General features: G+C 32.5%; 1 protein-coding gene across 1 annotated transcript in view; it reads right to left on the reverse strand.

The window, feature by feature from the left end:
• The window catches only part of LOC127702833 (complement C3-like), a 233,275-nt gene that overhangs the window by 146,162 nt on the left and 72,251 nt on the right, over window positions 1–14,862 (reverse strand). Inside the window, exon 15 of the mRNA XM_052207135.1 lies at window positions 10,625–10,744. Coding sequence (XP_052063095.1) covers window positions 10,625–10,744 — 120 coding nt within the window. The remainder of the gene's footprint in view (window positions 1–10,624; window positions 10,745–14,862) is intronic.

Here is a 14,862-nt window from a genome sequence, read left to right on the forward strand (position 1 = left end):
TGGAATGTTTCAAAGAGACTAGCATTATCATTTAAACTCACGTTACCTTATGTATATAAGTTTGGTGATTATGTTGAACACATCTATCCCAACGACCTTGAAATAAAGGATACAACAGACACAGTTAAGTCTGCCTCCTATCTTGACTTATATCTAAGAACTGACAATGAGGGTCGGTTGAGAATAAAACTTTAAGACAAGAGATGATTTCAGCTTCCCAATTGTTAACTTTCAATTTCTATGTAGCAACATTCCAGCAGCGCCTGCATATGGAGTATATATCTGCCAGTTTAGACGATATTCCAGAGCTTTCATTTCCTATCATGATTTCTTTGATAGACAATTGCTGCTTACGAGGAAGCAACTGAAACAAGAATTCCAAGTAGTGAAGTTGAAGTCGTCCATTCAAATATCTTATGGACGCCATCATGAGTTGGTTGACCGTTATGGAATATCTGTTATTTATGTTCCATTTGTCATGTCCACATACTCGTCCTCGTCAACTCGAATGTGACCTACCGAACTAGACTTATCACCGGATTAATACCTACATGAGCAACATGAAAAGTGCCACATGTGGAGCAGGATCTTTTTACCCTTACTGCAATCTCCCCCGGTTTTTTGGCTGGGTTCGTGTTGCAGTCTTTGGTTTTCTATGTTGCATTTTGTGTACTGTTGTTTGTCTTTTCGTCAATCTTCATTTTTTGCCATGGCATGTCAGTCTGTTTTAGACTAATGATTTTGAAAGTCCCTTTGGTATCTTTCGCCTCTTCTACATCAAATTAAAATAAAGACAACAATTAGATTGGTGAAAAGAAAACCTCTGACTTGGTTTCTCATTTGGATCCATCATAACAAAATGAAAATATTTTTTTTAACCCTCCCCCTTATTTAATCCCAACTAGTTGAATAACAAAACATACCATTAAAATCAATGCAGGAAAAAACCTGGACTTTATATAAAGGGTACAGACGTATGACGCAAGTACAAGCAACCCGAATACAAACAATACACTTAAATATCCTTTCAAGGTTGTTAAATAACTAAAGCAAGTATTAAACAAGTTAATATATAATCAGGCTACTTATTTAGATTCTTAAAAAAAATTCAAGCTTATCTGGTTAAGGATACCCCTTTCCTACAACTTTGATTATTTCTAATCTGACATGTAGGATCGGGAATATATTCCTATATGCACATCCTTCCTTAGTGTTCGACAACGGTGTAAAGTTTCATCGATATCCATGCTGGCGTTAAGGAGTCCGTCTACCCACAAAGAACATATTGCGCTTACGAAACTATCCACCTATTGCAACAGTGTAGTAAGTAAGTTCGATCATCTCATCTTTAACACATAAGACCGGGATTATATTTCTTTATGAGCGTCCTTATGCAGTATTTTCCAACTTTGGAAAGTTTCATCAACATCCATCTGGCAGTTTAGGAAGAGTTGAGTTAACAAGAATAATGGATAGACAGACAGCCCGATGGACAGACGTACAGGATGTTTGTTGACATATTTGTTTGTTTGTAAGGTGATTAAGATTATAACACAATGTTGACTGCTGTGCCCCTATTTTTTACATTTTTACCTATAATGTCTGTTTGTTTTGTTCACACATTGTTGTCAATATAATGGAATTTTATGCGACTGTCATACAAATGAGAGGTTTAGCTAGCTATAAAACCAGGTTTAATCGACCATTTTCTACATAAGGAAATGCCTGTACCAAGTCAGGAATATGACAGTTGTTTTCCATTCGTTTGATGTGTTTGAGCTTTTGATTTTGCCATTTTATAAGGGACTTTCCGATTTGAATTTTCCTTGGAGTTCGGTATTTTTGTTATTTTACTTTTTCTTATACTGCTCCCTTAAATTTTATTGGATATGTAAAAAAAATCTTTACAAAAAGCTTTTCACTATTACTATTGATTTATGTATATGTACAACATTATCTCTATAACTTTAAAATATTGGCTCTTTTTCTTCTCGGTTAATTCACTTTTAAGTTTTTAATTTGAGTTGTTTGTGTATCTTATTAACTGTGGGGCAATTGTGTATCATAATTCCATCAAAAGAATAAACAAAAACACTTTTTTCCTTCACAAAAAAATGTTCATTGCTTTGTTTATAGCTTTTTACCTTTGAGATAAAGACAGAAGCCGTGCATGTGAAAATAAAACATTATATACTGACATATAATAATCTTTGGTGACTTCAGTCTATTTATCTAAATAAGTAAGGAGACATATTTAAATGATTTATACAACTCATCAATCATGCACTTATTTCTACCTATTGAGATTAATTTCCTACTGTAAAATGTTGATCAGCATGCACTTATTATTTATTGATTCCTTACCAAAAAAGGAATAGAATAGAATTGGCATACATTCAGTAAAAGGACTAGGCAGTCACAAAATTAAGCAACAAATCTTATGCTTTAAATCTGTTAACAATGAGCTCTCTGAGCCGATGAAATATCTTATTCTATAAGCTAAAAGATATTAGATTAATCATCCTTGGAAAGTGTTTTCAGAAGAATTTCTAGCATTTTTGTCCAAAGTCTTGTGCATATATAGTTTCTGTAACATAGTATACATTAGACATAGCTTCTGTAATGATGGCCGCTTTCTTTGAATCGTATATATTTTAAATCAATGCATATGTATCATATACTTAACTAGGTATAAGTTTACACATATTTCAATATTAAGTAAGAAGAGAACCAGCACTTTACACATAAGGTTCATTCTTTATTTGACTAAGGAATTTTCGTTTTATGTTCCTATGACGTGATTGGGTTAATTTGACCCAGAAAGTTGAAATAAAATATGAAAATATAAAAAAAATCAGAAGAGGAAACAGTAGTGAATACGCTGAAATAACTCGACTGCCTTACTGGTTATGATTGGATTTTTTTTTAAAGTCTTACGAATAAAGGTATTTTTACATTTATAACAGAAACTTAACATTATCAATGATCCAGATGGACATGTGGACCATACAATCATTCTATACACCAAATATAGTTGACCAATTACTTATAGTATCTGTATGCAGATAATGATTACCTGGCCTTCTGCCATCTGAAATATGCACCTTAATAAGGTTCATGTCGCTCAGTCATTCGAGACTGTTGATAGTCTTTTGGAGGTTTTTTCGCCATGGCGTTGCCTGTTTGTCTTTGACATGAGTTTGAATATTCCTTTGGTATCTACAGCCTCTCTTTTATACATGTAGTTAACGTCACTGCCACATCCCTATGTCTCGCATTCTGCCACTTTTGTCACAGGCAACACAATAAATCAGAAACTACCTGAAAACCTTATCTCACACTGGTTATTTTGCCTATTGACGCCTAATGAACAAGTATTCTATATCATTAATGACACAGCATGAAAATTGTGCATTTTTTAAGAATTCTTAGAAACCCTTTAATAACACATCATAAGATATTGTATGTTTTCCAAACATATTAGCTTTTTAGTATTAACTAAAAAAAATCCCATGTTAAAATTGTCTGTTTATATATTTTGAAATTAAAAGAAACAAAGGTATAAACTCCCTCAGGCAAAGTTGACCTAAGATGGATTTGCCTATTTTTAGGCCCTTTTTGATTATATAGCTCTTCAAATTTCTCGGTTCTTATACATCATTGGCTTTTAAATATTCGGCTGTGAGCGTTCCTGATGAAGGTAAATGCAGAAAAGAACTCAGACACATGAAATTAATAACGTTTTTTTTTTATTTTTCTAAGGTACAAAAACAATATTTTCTATCATTAACCTTTCTAGTATTGAAGTGAAACCATGAATTATTAAATAAATGTTTTATGGGATTTAAACATATTCTATTTTAAAGACTTTATCAAAGTTCATTAACTGAAGAAAACGAATGGAAACAACAGGACTGTTTTAACTGGCTGTGGAACCATATTTTGTATCTGCTTTTGGCATTTTATCAACAGACTGTATCAAACTGTATTATTATAAACAATGTAAACTGCAACAGCAACTATTCAACCATACCCCTATATGTTACCTACAAAAAAAAACAGTTGACCACACTCATAGCTATTGTACGTGCCAAAGTATGTCTGTCAGAAAAATAAAAATCTTCTCTCTTGGCAGATAAACTAAGAAACAAAATGTCCGGTAATGAGTTTCCCTTCATTTCATGCTTAACTGACCCTTATATTTCTGTGCTATTTATGAACAGCTATCAATAAAACTCTACAATCTCACAGAGACATTTGATTCAGGAATCAAATTAATTTTCTTAAGAAAACTTCTTTATTTGATTTATACAGTCTGTCGTATAATGTCTAAGGTTTCATTTTTAAGATATTTGTCAATTTTAATAACCAAATTAACAAAGAATTGGTGTGGAAAGAATAGCATATTTTTCATTAACTTGTTGTCTAAAAATAACACAACTATTCGGTTTGTATATTTTTGTTTTTCGAAAAGCATTTCTACAACAATAATGGTTAACTATTTATCTTGTCAATGTATCATACTTTGTATTTCTATATTTGACAGAGATGTATTTGTCTGAAAGTGAAAATAATAGGTATGTATTATTCGTCTGGTCAAATGTTAGTAATCAGTGTTTTATTATATCGTCGGCTGATCTTTTGTTGCTGTAATTGTCTCAATGGTTCTTCTTGTACTGAAACATTTCTCAGCATACAATGTTTTGTATGAATCAACTCACTTTGAACTTTCAGAGGATCATTTAATTCTATTTCTGCAGCTTATTAACTTTACAGCAATCTTTATGAATACGTAAAAATCCAATTCAAACAGAAACTTTGACAGTCAGCGGTCTTTATAAAAACAGTAAACGTCAAGACACGTTTGAATAATAAATGACAATTCTGGATTGCAATAGGGAATACAATAGTTAAACACAAAGACTTGTTGTTCTCATACCATCAAATCTGCATTACTTTGAACAAATAGGTGCAAAATAATAATATGTCTAGCACATCTACTCACACCTACGACAAAGTACTAATCAAGGAGCTTGATTGCTCCGAGGAATACGATTGCCATTGTTTCCATTGATATTAGTATTCTTTCTAAAAAAATAGTTCGTCTGCACATGTATTCCCTATTTGATTCAATATCTGATACAAGTGTAAATTTATACATGAACAATGTGATTACTGAATTTTAATTTTTGCTTTACATTTGCTTCATTCTTGGAAATTCAAACCCACTCATTCTAAGAATATTCCTTATGATTGTTATCAATCCCACATACTCAGTGTTAAAAAAACACATTTGTACAAGCATAAAAAGTCCATCTGTTCTTTCTTTGGCTTTAGGGTTCATATGGCCAAAAACGTCCTAGACATCTTCCAAAACTGCAGAAATTTAAATGATGTTTATGGTCCAGATTATAAATTCTACCATGTACAAAAGGTTTGGGAAAACGGTATCTTGAGTTACAGTTTTTACTTGTTTGGTACAGACAGAAAGACTCTTTCCTTAGAGACACATGTGGCAGTCATTAAAACTTATTCATATTTATAAAACAAATATACCTGCCAACTTTTTTGAAATTATCCATTTTTTCACATGGATGGTGCATGAAAAGACATTTTAAAGGGAGTGCGATTTATTGTAGCATTTTTGCACGTTTAATTTCTATTAGAATTTGTGTCATAATTTGTATATCTTCTTTTTTCTGTTGGTATACACTGCTCATGAACTTTTGATGAGCCTTTCTTTTATATATATATTTTTTTTGGTTCCTTTTTGAACCTATTGAGTTGTAAAAAATAGATAGCCTACAAAGATACTGACATAAATTGATGCATTTAAACACATTTATCTGGTACTTAAATTTTAAGACAACGATTGGCACAATTTAATTTATCAAAAAATTCCTAGAGGGTTAAACTAAACCCTGTTTTTCATATTCTTCAACTTTGTATTTGATTTGGCTTTCTTCCTGTTTTGATTCATGTGCCACTTATGAGTCTCAGGTAGCCAAAACGCACTTCTAGCATATCAAATTATAAGTATCGTAGATGAGTTTGTTTTATTTTGGCGTTTGCTGCTATCAGTATAAAAAGTAAAATCACAAAAATACTGAACTCTGAGGAAAATTCAAAAAGGAAAGTCCCCAATCAAATGGCAAAATAAAAAAAACAAACACATCAAACGAATGGATAACAACTGTATAAAACAATCAACCTTTTTTCTTTAGATGCAATTCTTGATCATGAAGTACTTCTGTCCAAGGTTCATTACATTCAATGAAAGTTTGAAAAAGATATTAATACCAACAATTTATTGATGTCTGAATAACTTTGACCTTAAACTATCTAAATGTAAACTGCAAACAAATGACTGAACATTTATCAGTTAAGGACTAAAAAATTTAGTATTTAAAAAAAAATTTCAACATTTTGCTCTGGATACTGTCTTGATCATGACCAACAGATGCTTTTTTTCCCAATCCAGGTAGTTTTCCAAAATGCCAGAAAATTTGGAAAAGTCATATTGATATTTGAAAAACTTTTAATTTTGGACTAAAAGTTAACAGCAAAAAAACCCAACCAAGTCCAATTACTAGTTATACACAGACAAATGCATTTTTTTTTCTAAATTATGCTCTGGACACTGTCTTTTGATTAATACAGGTCTTCTTATTCCATGGAGTTTTAACAGTTATTGAATTCTGGTAAAACTAATTTTAACCCCTGACTTGAATGAAATAGTCTATATACAGGTATTACCCCAACTCGAATGGAAGACTCTGTCCACAGGTTAACTATTAATAGCCGAGTTCATTATCGATCTACTCAGATTTTTAACAAGACAGGAATTATTGAAAATAAACACATCTGATGATTACTTACATATTAAAACATGTTAAATGAATTTTACTTCTTAAAAAATATTTGATCAACAATGAGCAACAAGCGGCATGTAGTTTCTTAGTGTTGATAATATGGTAGACTTCATCTGGTCTGAAGGGGTGTTCTACTTTTACTTCTACCCTTACGCTATTAACTATTTTTCGAGTTAAATACTACACATGATTTAAAATCAAGCAACAACAATAACCTAAATAGCAGATAAAAACACAGAAAGGATCTCTTGAGTTGCAAGTCAATCATCGGAGAGGGGAATCCAGAGCAACCATCATTAGTCTGATGCCCCTCAATGTGAAGAAAACTACACATTGGCTTAATAACATAAACAAAATGTAGAATTATGTTTTGATTGAGGACAACATGTCTACTGTGGTTCTCCATTTCTTTGTGGAAGTTTAATATTAAAGTTTCATAAAGGTAACCTAATAGGAACAACACCACATCAGTATTTATCTGACGGAAGAAGTTTTATTTCGGAACAACTCTTGCATTTTAAAAAATAGCGAAATGCCCACTTTGACGTGGTTGCAAAATATATAAAGCCCTTAATTAATACTGATTTTTCGTATTGTAAAATAAACGCAAATAAGAAAGGGAGATATCAAAGCATAAGGATTATGAGAAGAAAATTAACAGAAAGTTGTTTATATTCTATCTGTTTGTTTGTTTTACTCTTTAAAACAGAATAATCTTCCGAATCTAGTTTGTTCCTAAATATAAAGCACAAAACGGTTGACGTGAGATTCTTGGAAAGAGGTCAATAGTAAAAGTCTACAGACTGCTTGACAGCAATCATATCCCAAAATCAATTAGTTTCTATAAACTATCTTTTTCCATTAGATCCAACATAAAATGGTGCCTTTGGTAATTTCCATTTGCTTTAAAACAAGAGTTAACTTTTTATTGACCTTTCCAATTTTAATTAAGTTATATTGTCGTAAAAAGGTACAAACAAAAGATAAGGACAGCCTTCGTTATCTGCTATTTTCGATTCTAAGAAAAAAACATAGAAATGTGCTACGTGATCAAATTAATGATATCTGAAGAGGCTCAAGTCAAAATAAATGAGAAAATCTTACAATTAAATTTTTTCAAAAGCTTTTTCCCTCATTTGACAGAATTCCCCAAAAAATGTATGGACTCCTAACAGATCTTTTCATTGCTGAAAATTTCATTTGAAAGCTGACAAGATCTCAAAATTAATGACTACATTGTATGCCTCAGTGTTATCATCAATTCTTTATCGGATTTACAAAACTTACTTGATCAGTAAATTGAAATACATATAATTTACAAGCAGCATGTTCATTATCTAAGTGATAACATTTTTCTCTTTGAATTCTATTTTCTTTATCACGTTATATAGACTTAATATATAGTTTTTTGAAAATTCAATTTAAACAAAAACAAACATTCCAAGTCTTCTGATTTTACTGAAACAATAAGAAATAACATGAAAACCAGATGGAGATTCCTTGATAACTACACCTTATCACACTGTCCCTTTCCATATGAAAGATAATAGATTCATTCTAACCATTTTATCGACTTACTGAGCAGAACTCCAATTAATATATAAATAGCATGTATTAGATCAAAGTATTTCCATTTGACTTGTTTGAAAATTACAATATTTAGCAATGTTTTTACAAGTCATTCTTCGAAAAAAAAACAAGAAAAAATCATTGTAAAAATATTTGAAAGCAGGTAACTCTTCCCCTAATGCGTGGTATAATTTGAAGAGGTTGTGCTATTGCAATTGAAACCAATAGATAGAAAAATACTGAAGAACAAATGATATAAATGCTGCTGATTAAGGAATTGGGGAAAAATTGAATAAAGTAAATAATGCTATAATATGACACTTTTAATTGTATGGTATTGTATCAAATATTTTGTTTTCCATATCATTAAAGGATAATTGCACAGATATTAAGGAATGTTTTCCCTTGTGATTTATCATATTGCACTAAGGCAAGACTGTGTGATATGATATTCTGCTCCAGACAATATTTCTTGATATTTAAGTGCAATAATCCTATATTATTGACTCATTAGTTTCCAACACTTCCATTAAAAGAGGATCTTGTCTCTGAATAATAAAATCTCAATACACAAGTAAATATATTTTTCTTGTATTGCTCTCAAATGGACCTTTTTGGACATATAAAATCTGAATTTCTTGAACACTTTTATCTTACTAACAAATTGAAATTCAGTTTTTAACATCCAAAATGGTCCATTGTATTGCTATTTGTATTTTGTATTTCTTCTGCAACAAAATTAATTAAATGTAAAAACTTCAATTAAACATAACTTCCATTTTTAAATATATATATTCATCATCATAATGTTGTACTTAAAATGTCTTTTAACTAATGGAGCTGAAATTTCATGCTATTACATTTGAGACAAGCATAACAGATATTTGCATTCAAATCTAATAGCTACTTATATGATACATGAAACTGTTGGTGGAATACCAGGACTCTGATTACTTTATCTTTGTTGTACAAAGGTTAAGTAAACTATATGCTGTTTTGTAAACTTGTAGTTGCAAGGTCTTTCCATTATTATTCAAAATATGTTATTATAGTCTGTCTGTTTTGGAACATTAGGAGCAATATGTTATTTCCATTTGTCAGAAGTCAAAACTCTCACAACATATCTTTGGTATTTGTTGGGATTGTGGATATGTAAACCAATCAGTATACACAGCTAAGCATTATGATAAGAAACTTTGTATATTTATTGAAAGGCTTATCAGACTTGATATTCCTGGCAAACAATGATATAATTTTTTTTTTACAGTAAATGTAAAGAAGCAATTGTAAAAAAAGAACTGTGAGTGAACTCATAAAGGGATACACCTGCATTACAAGAGTCTATTATCATTTATTGCAATGCTGAAGTAAGTAAATTTGATTACTTCGAAAATAAATAAAATTGAGAATGGAAATGGAGAATGTGTCAAAGAGTAAACAACCCGACTAAAGAGCAGAAAACAGCAGAAGGCCACCAATGGGTCTTCAACACAGCGAGAAAATCCCGCACCCAGAGGCGGGCTTCAGCTGGCTCCTAAACAAAAATGTGTACTAGTTCAGTGAAAATGGACGTCACACTAAAATGTCTGTATACTGTAAATTCAGAAATTATTGCATGCATTTATTATTGTGATATCAGGAATATCTGCATACTGATGTTTGTATCAGATATCAGAATGTGAGTTCTAATTATTGCGATACTCACCTAGGTGCATTATTCGCAATAATAAAAACCTCGCAATAATTTCTGAATTTACAGTACACATTCTAATGTAGTGTTCTACAACTGTGTTAAGTTTCATCATTATTCGTCAAGCCTTTATGTGTTAAGTTTCGTCATTATTCGTCAAGCCTTTATGTGTTAAGTTTCATCATTATTCGTCAAGCCTTTATGTGTTAAGTTTCATCATTATTCGTCAAGCCTTTATGTGTTAAGTTTCATCATTATTCGTCAAGCCTTTAGGCAAGAGTAGTGATAACAAGGTACTAGGGCAGACAGGCAGATAGACATACAGACATGGAAGTGCATATATTACCCCTCCTTTTCTTAAAAATAAACTTTGTTTTTGTATTGAATATAAATATGGAATTATAAAATTTTGAGTTGCGTCTTAAAAAGGTAAGTTCTGTCTTTGGGTATAGGTAGATTTGAAATCTTCCTCTGAGGAACATAATAAACTTACTGCTTTGTTTTGTGAATTCATCAAGGCAATCTGTACTCCTGCCTCTCCATATGAATTATATTCTGTAACATATTCATTCAGTTGCAACACTTGGGTTCCTGACATGTCATAGAGTACAGCCTATAATAATAATATATGAACATTTTATTGAGAGCAATATTTTATTGTCTTTTTTTACCCCTAGACATCCATAACCTTTGCAAGATATCCCAGTTCTTTTATGAATTATTTCATTTGAATTCTGATCAATTTCTTATTTATTTGGCCTTCCAGCTGTTTTGATCTAAATGTCACTGATGAATGTTATGGATGAAAACATGTGTCTGGCATACTAAATTATAAGCCTAGTATCTTTGATAAGTTTTTTTTCTTCAGTACAATTACCATGACCACTAAATAACAACAGTAAAGGAGAGACAAAAGATTCCAAAGGGACATTCAAACTCATAAGTCAAAAATAAACTGACAACGCCATGGCCAAAAAAGAAAGAGACCAAAAGACAAACAACAGTATATAAAATACAACATAGAAAACTAAAGACTGAGCAACAGGGTCCCAACAAAATACCGGGGTGATATCAGGGGGAATCTCTTTCAATAATTAATCATTTTAATTTTTGACAGAATGTTTAAAAACATTACTATAAAGTCCCAATATCTGCAATATTTTCAATATTGCAATAAAATCAAAAGGGAGACAATGATGATAACTAAAAATACTTAAATGTTCAAAATTATTAGCATTGATTTTTCACAAAAGATTGTATTCTATAACAATTCTAGATAATATGCATTCAGCTGAATGTTCCTGTGTTCCCCAATCTGATTAAAATACAGTTTATGTTTCAACTCTCTGTTTACAAGGATTGGACAATGCTTTACTTTCTACATTCTGTTCTAAAGATCTTCCAGAATCCTTAGGTTTTGTCCTAATGATAACCACCCTTAAAAAATTTGAAGGCTTAAATTTCATTGGTTGGTATACTAATTGCCATAATAGAAAAATGTAAAATAACAAAAATACCAAACTCCAAGGAAAATTCAAAACGGAAAGTTCTTTATCAAATGGCAAAATCAAAAGCTCAAACACTTAGAAAGTAGATCTAATTGTCAGATCCTTGAAAGCAATGCTATCGATTTATCTTTATTTTAATCATAGAACTAGTTTTGAAAGAAAAAAGAGTTACCACTCACACATGTTTAACACAGCCACATTCTATATTGGTTTTATTTTTACTAACATTGATTTGTGTTTGATTTAATAAATATAAATATTTATTGCTATACATTTATGAAAATTGATGGTCCCATATCCTGTTGATATGTACTTTTATTTTGGCATTGCACAAGGTCATACTTTCCTCAGTCTGTTTTTGACATCTATACATTCAATCTATTAGATGTGCACTGATTGATACTTTAATCTGGGATAGATTGATTGATCTTTTGGTGTTTAACACCCCTTTCAGCACTATTAACTATTTTGTGGCGGCCAGTTTTTGTTTGTGGCAGGAAAACTAACAGACCAGGCCACCGTTTCACAAAGCCTTCTTAACTTACGATCATCTTATCATTTTACGGTCCGTTTACGTGTGGTTTCTACGTTCCCGTTACGTGTGTTTCACAAAGGCATCGTAAAGGACTACTAAGTTGATCGCAAGTTACGCACTGTGTATCATCGTAAGTGTATCGTAAAACGGAACTCTGTAAACAGGAGGTGTGAATCGTAGTTTATTTACATCGGAATATGGCACACTCTTCTTTCACAGATCGATGAGTCGAGCATGCCGATGAGAGCGGACATGAAAATGCTTGCAGAGAGAATCCTTCAACATCATTGAAATTGTTTTGCCAAATTGGTTTCATGGATAAATATTGTTATCCTTACATCTTATATTTTATGTTTTGGATCTATTTTTTTGTTGAGGAAAGTTTCTGCAGATATTTTCAGGTTTGTTTGAGACATGTAGTCAGATGGAATCCATTAGTAGTTTCCATGTGGGAAACTATCAGACCAATCTATTTGATGTCTGAGGGTTTTAGCTGTTGTTCCCCTAATGGATCGGTAGTTTCTTACCGAAATGCTTTATCGTAGGATTTTCAGCTTTCCTCTACCAGGAAAACAGCTGGGCATTTAGCGGTATCGGTTTGGAATCCAAGTATGTCCTTTCCGGTTTCTCGTACTTTGCCTTGGCATTTGTGTGGCATCTGGGGTGACCTTATCCTTTATTTTGTATATAATTGTTTTTATATTTAGAATTTTTATATTTTTGAGGACGAACGAATCAGGTGAGTGGGTGTGTTCGTATGTTTTTCATTTGTAGACAAAACACAAGCCTTATATCTTTGATGGGTTACTTCCTTTGATATTCAATAATACTTTTTTTCTTTGTATCGGAAATTTGAAATAATAGGAGAGTGACGAGACATGTTTATATCTGATCAAAGGATTAAAAGAATTTTTTAATAACTACTTGATAATGTATCAAGTTATTATAGTACTGCAACTTTAGAGGAGATATGATTGATTGATTGCTGTTTTCTGAACGTACAGTGGCAAATATTTCATGCAGATTTATGACCAAGAGAAGAATTTTCAAACAAGAAATAAGAAGTTGCATGCGTTGTCGTTGAAAAAGAATTAAAAAAAAGTCCAATAAAAATAAACAAAACAAGAAATGATTGTAACAGGATGCTGTTACGAAGTCTCCCAAACGAAGCTCCCATAATTCGTAATTCCCAGGGTCGCCTGACATTTGGCAAAGTCCAGTGAAAATTGGTTTGGTCCAGTAAAGTTATATGCATTAGTGATGCCTGGAGACTAACCCTGTATATCATTTAATGTGCTTTATCATGACAAACCAGAATATATGTGGTTTAGGGGTGGGGATCTCGACCATTTACAAGATATTAGAACTTTCTCAAATGGCAGGGGGTCGGGATGACCCCTGGGGACTAACCCTGTATATCATTCAAACCATCTTAGCATGACAAACCAGAATATATATGGTTTAGGGGTGGGGATCTCGACCATTTACAAGATATAAGAACTTTCTCAAATGGCAGGGGGTCGGGATAACCTCTGGGGACTAACCCTGTATATCATTCAAACCATCTTAGCATGACAAACCAGAATATATATGGTTTAGGGGTGGGGATCTTGACCACTTACAAGATATTAGAACTTTCTTAAATGGCATAGGGTGGGGGTGACCCCTGGGGACTAACCCTGTATTTCATTTGATTTGCTTTATCATGACAAACCAGAATATATATGGTTTAGGGGTGGGGATCTTGACCATTTACAAGATATTAGAACTTTCTCAAATGGCAGGGGGTCGGGATGACCCCTGGGGACTAACCCTGTATATCATTCAAACCATTTTAGCATGACAAACCAGAATATATATGGTTTAGGGGTGGGGATCTCGACCATTTACAAGATATTAGAACTTTATCAAATGGCAGGGGGTCAGGATAACCTCTGGGGACTAACCCTGTATATGATTCAAACCATCTTAGCATGACAAACCAGAAAATATATGGTTAAGGGGTGGGGATCTCGACCATTTACAAGATATTAGAACTTTCTCAAATGGCAGGGGGTCGGGATGACCCCTGGGGACTGACCCTGTATATCATTCAAACAAACTTAGCATGACAAACCAGAGTATATATGGTTTAGGGATGGGGATCTCGACCATTTACAAGATATTAGAACTTTCTCAAATGACAGGGGGTCCGGCTGACCCCTGGGGACTAACCCTGTATATCATTCAAACTATCTTAGCATGACAAACCAGAATATATATGGTTTCGGGGTGGGGATCTCGACCATTTACAAGATATTAGAACTTTCTCAAATGGCAGGGGGTCGGGATGACCCCTGGGGACTAACCCTGTATATCATTCAAACCATCTTAGCATGACAAACCAGAATATATATGGTTTAGGTGTGGGGATCTTGACCACTTACAAGGTATTAGAACTTTCTTAAATGGCAGGGGGTGGGGGTGACCCCCTGGGGACTAACCCTATATTTCATTTAATGGGTTTTATCATTTAGAACATTTTCAATTAAAAAGATTGTGTCTTTCACAAACGGTTTTCAATTTATAATCATTTGAAAATTTAAAAAAATAAAATCCTATAGGGTTCTATAGTAAAACCCTCTTTTCTTTTTGCCCCTCAAAGTACCCCTTTATAAACCCCATTGCACAAACCAAAACCCTGATTGC

Source organism: Mytilus californianus, unplaced genomic scaffold, assembly GCF_021869535.1.
Source record: "Mytilus californianus isolate M0D057914Y unplaced genomic scaffold, xbMytCali1.0.p SCAF_5, whole genome shotgun sequence".
In the NCBI taxonomy this organism is placed as follows: domain Eukaryota; kingdom Metazoa; phylum Mollusca; class Bivalvia; order Mytilida; family Mytilidae; genus Mytilus; species Mytilus californianus.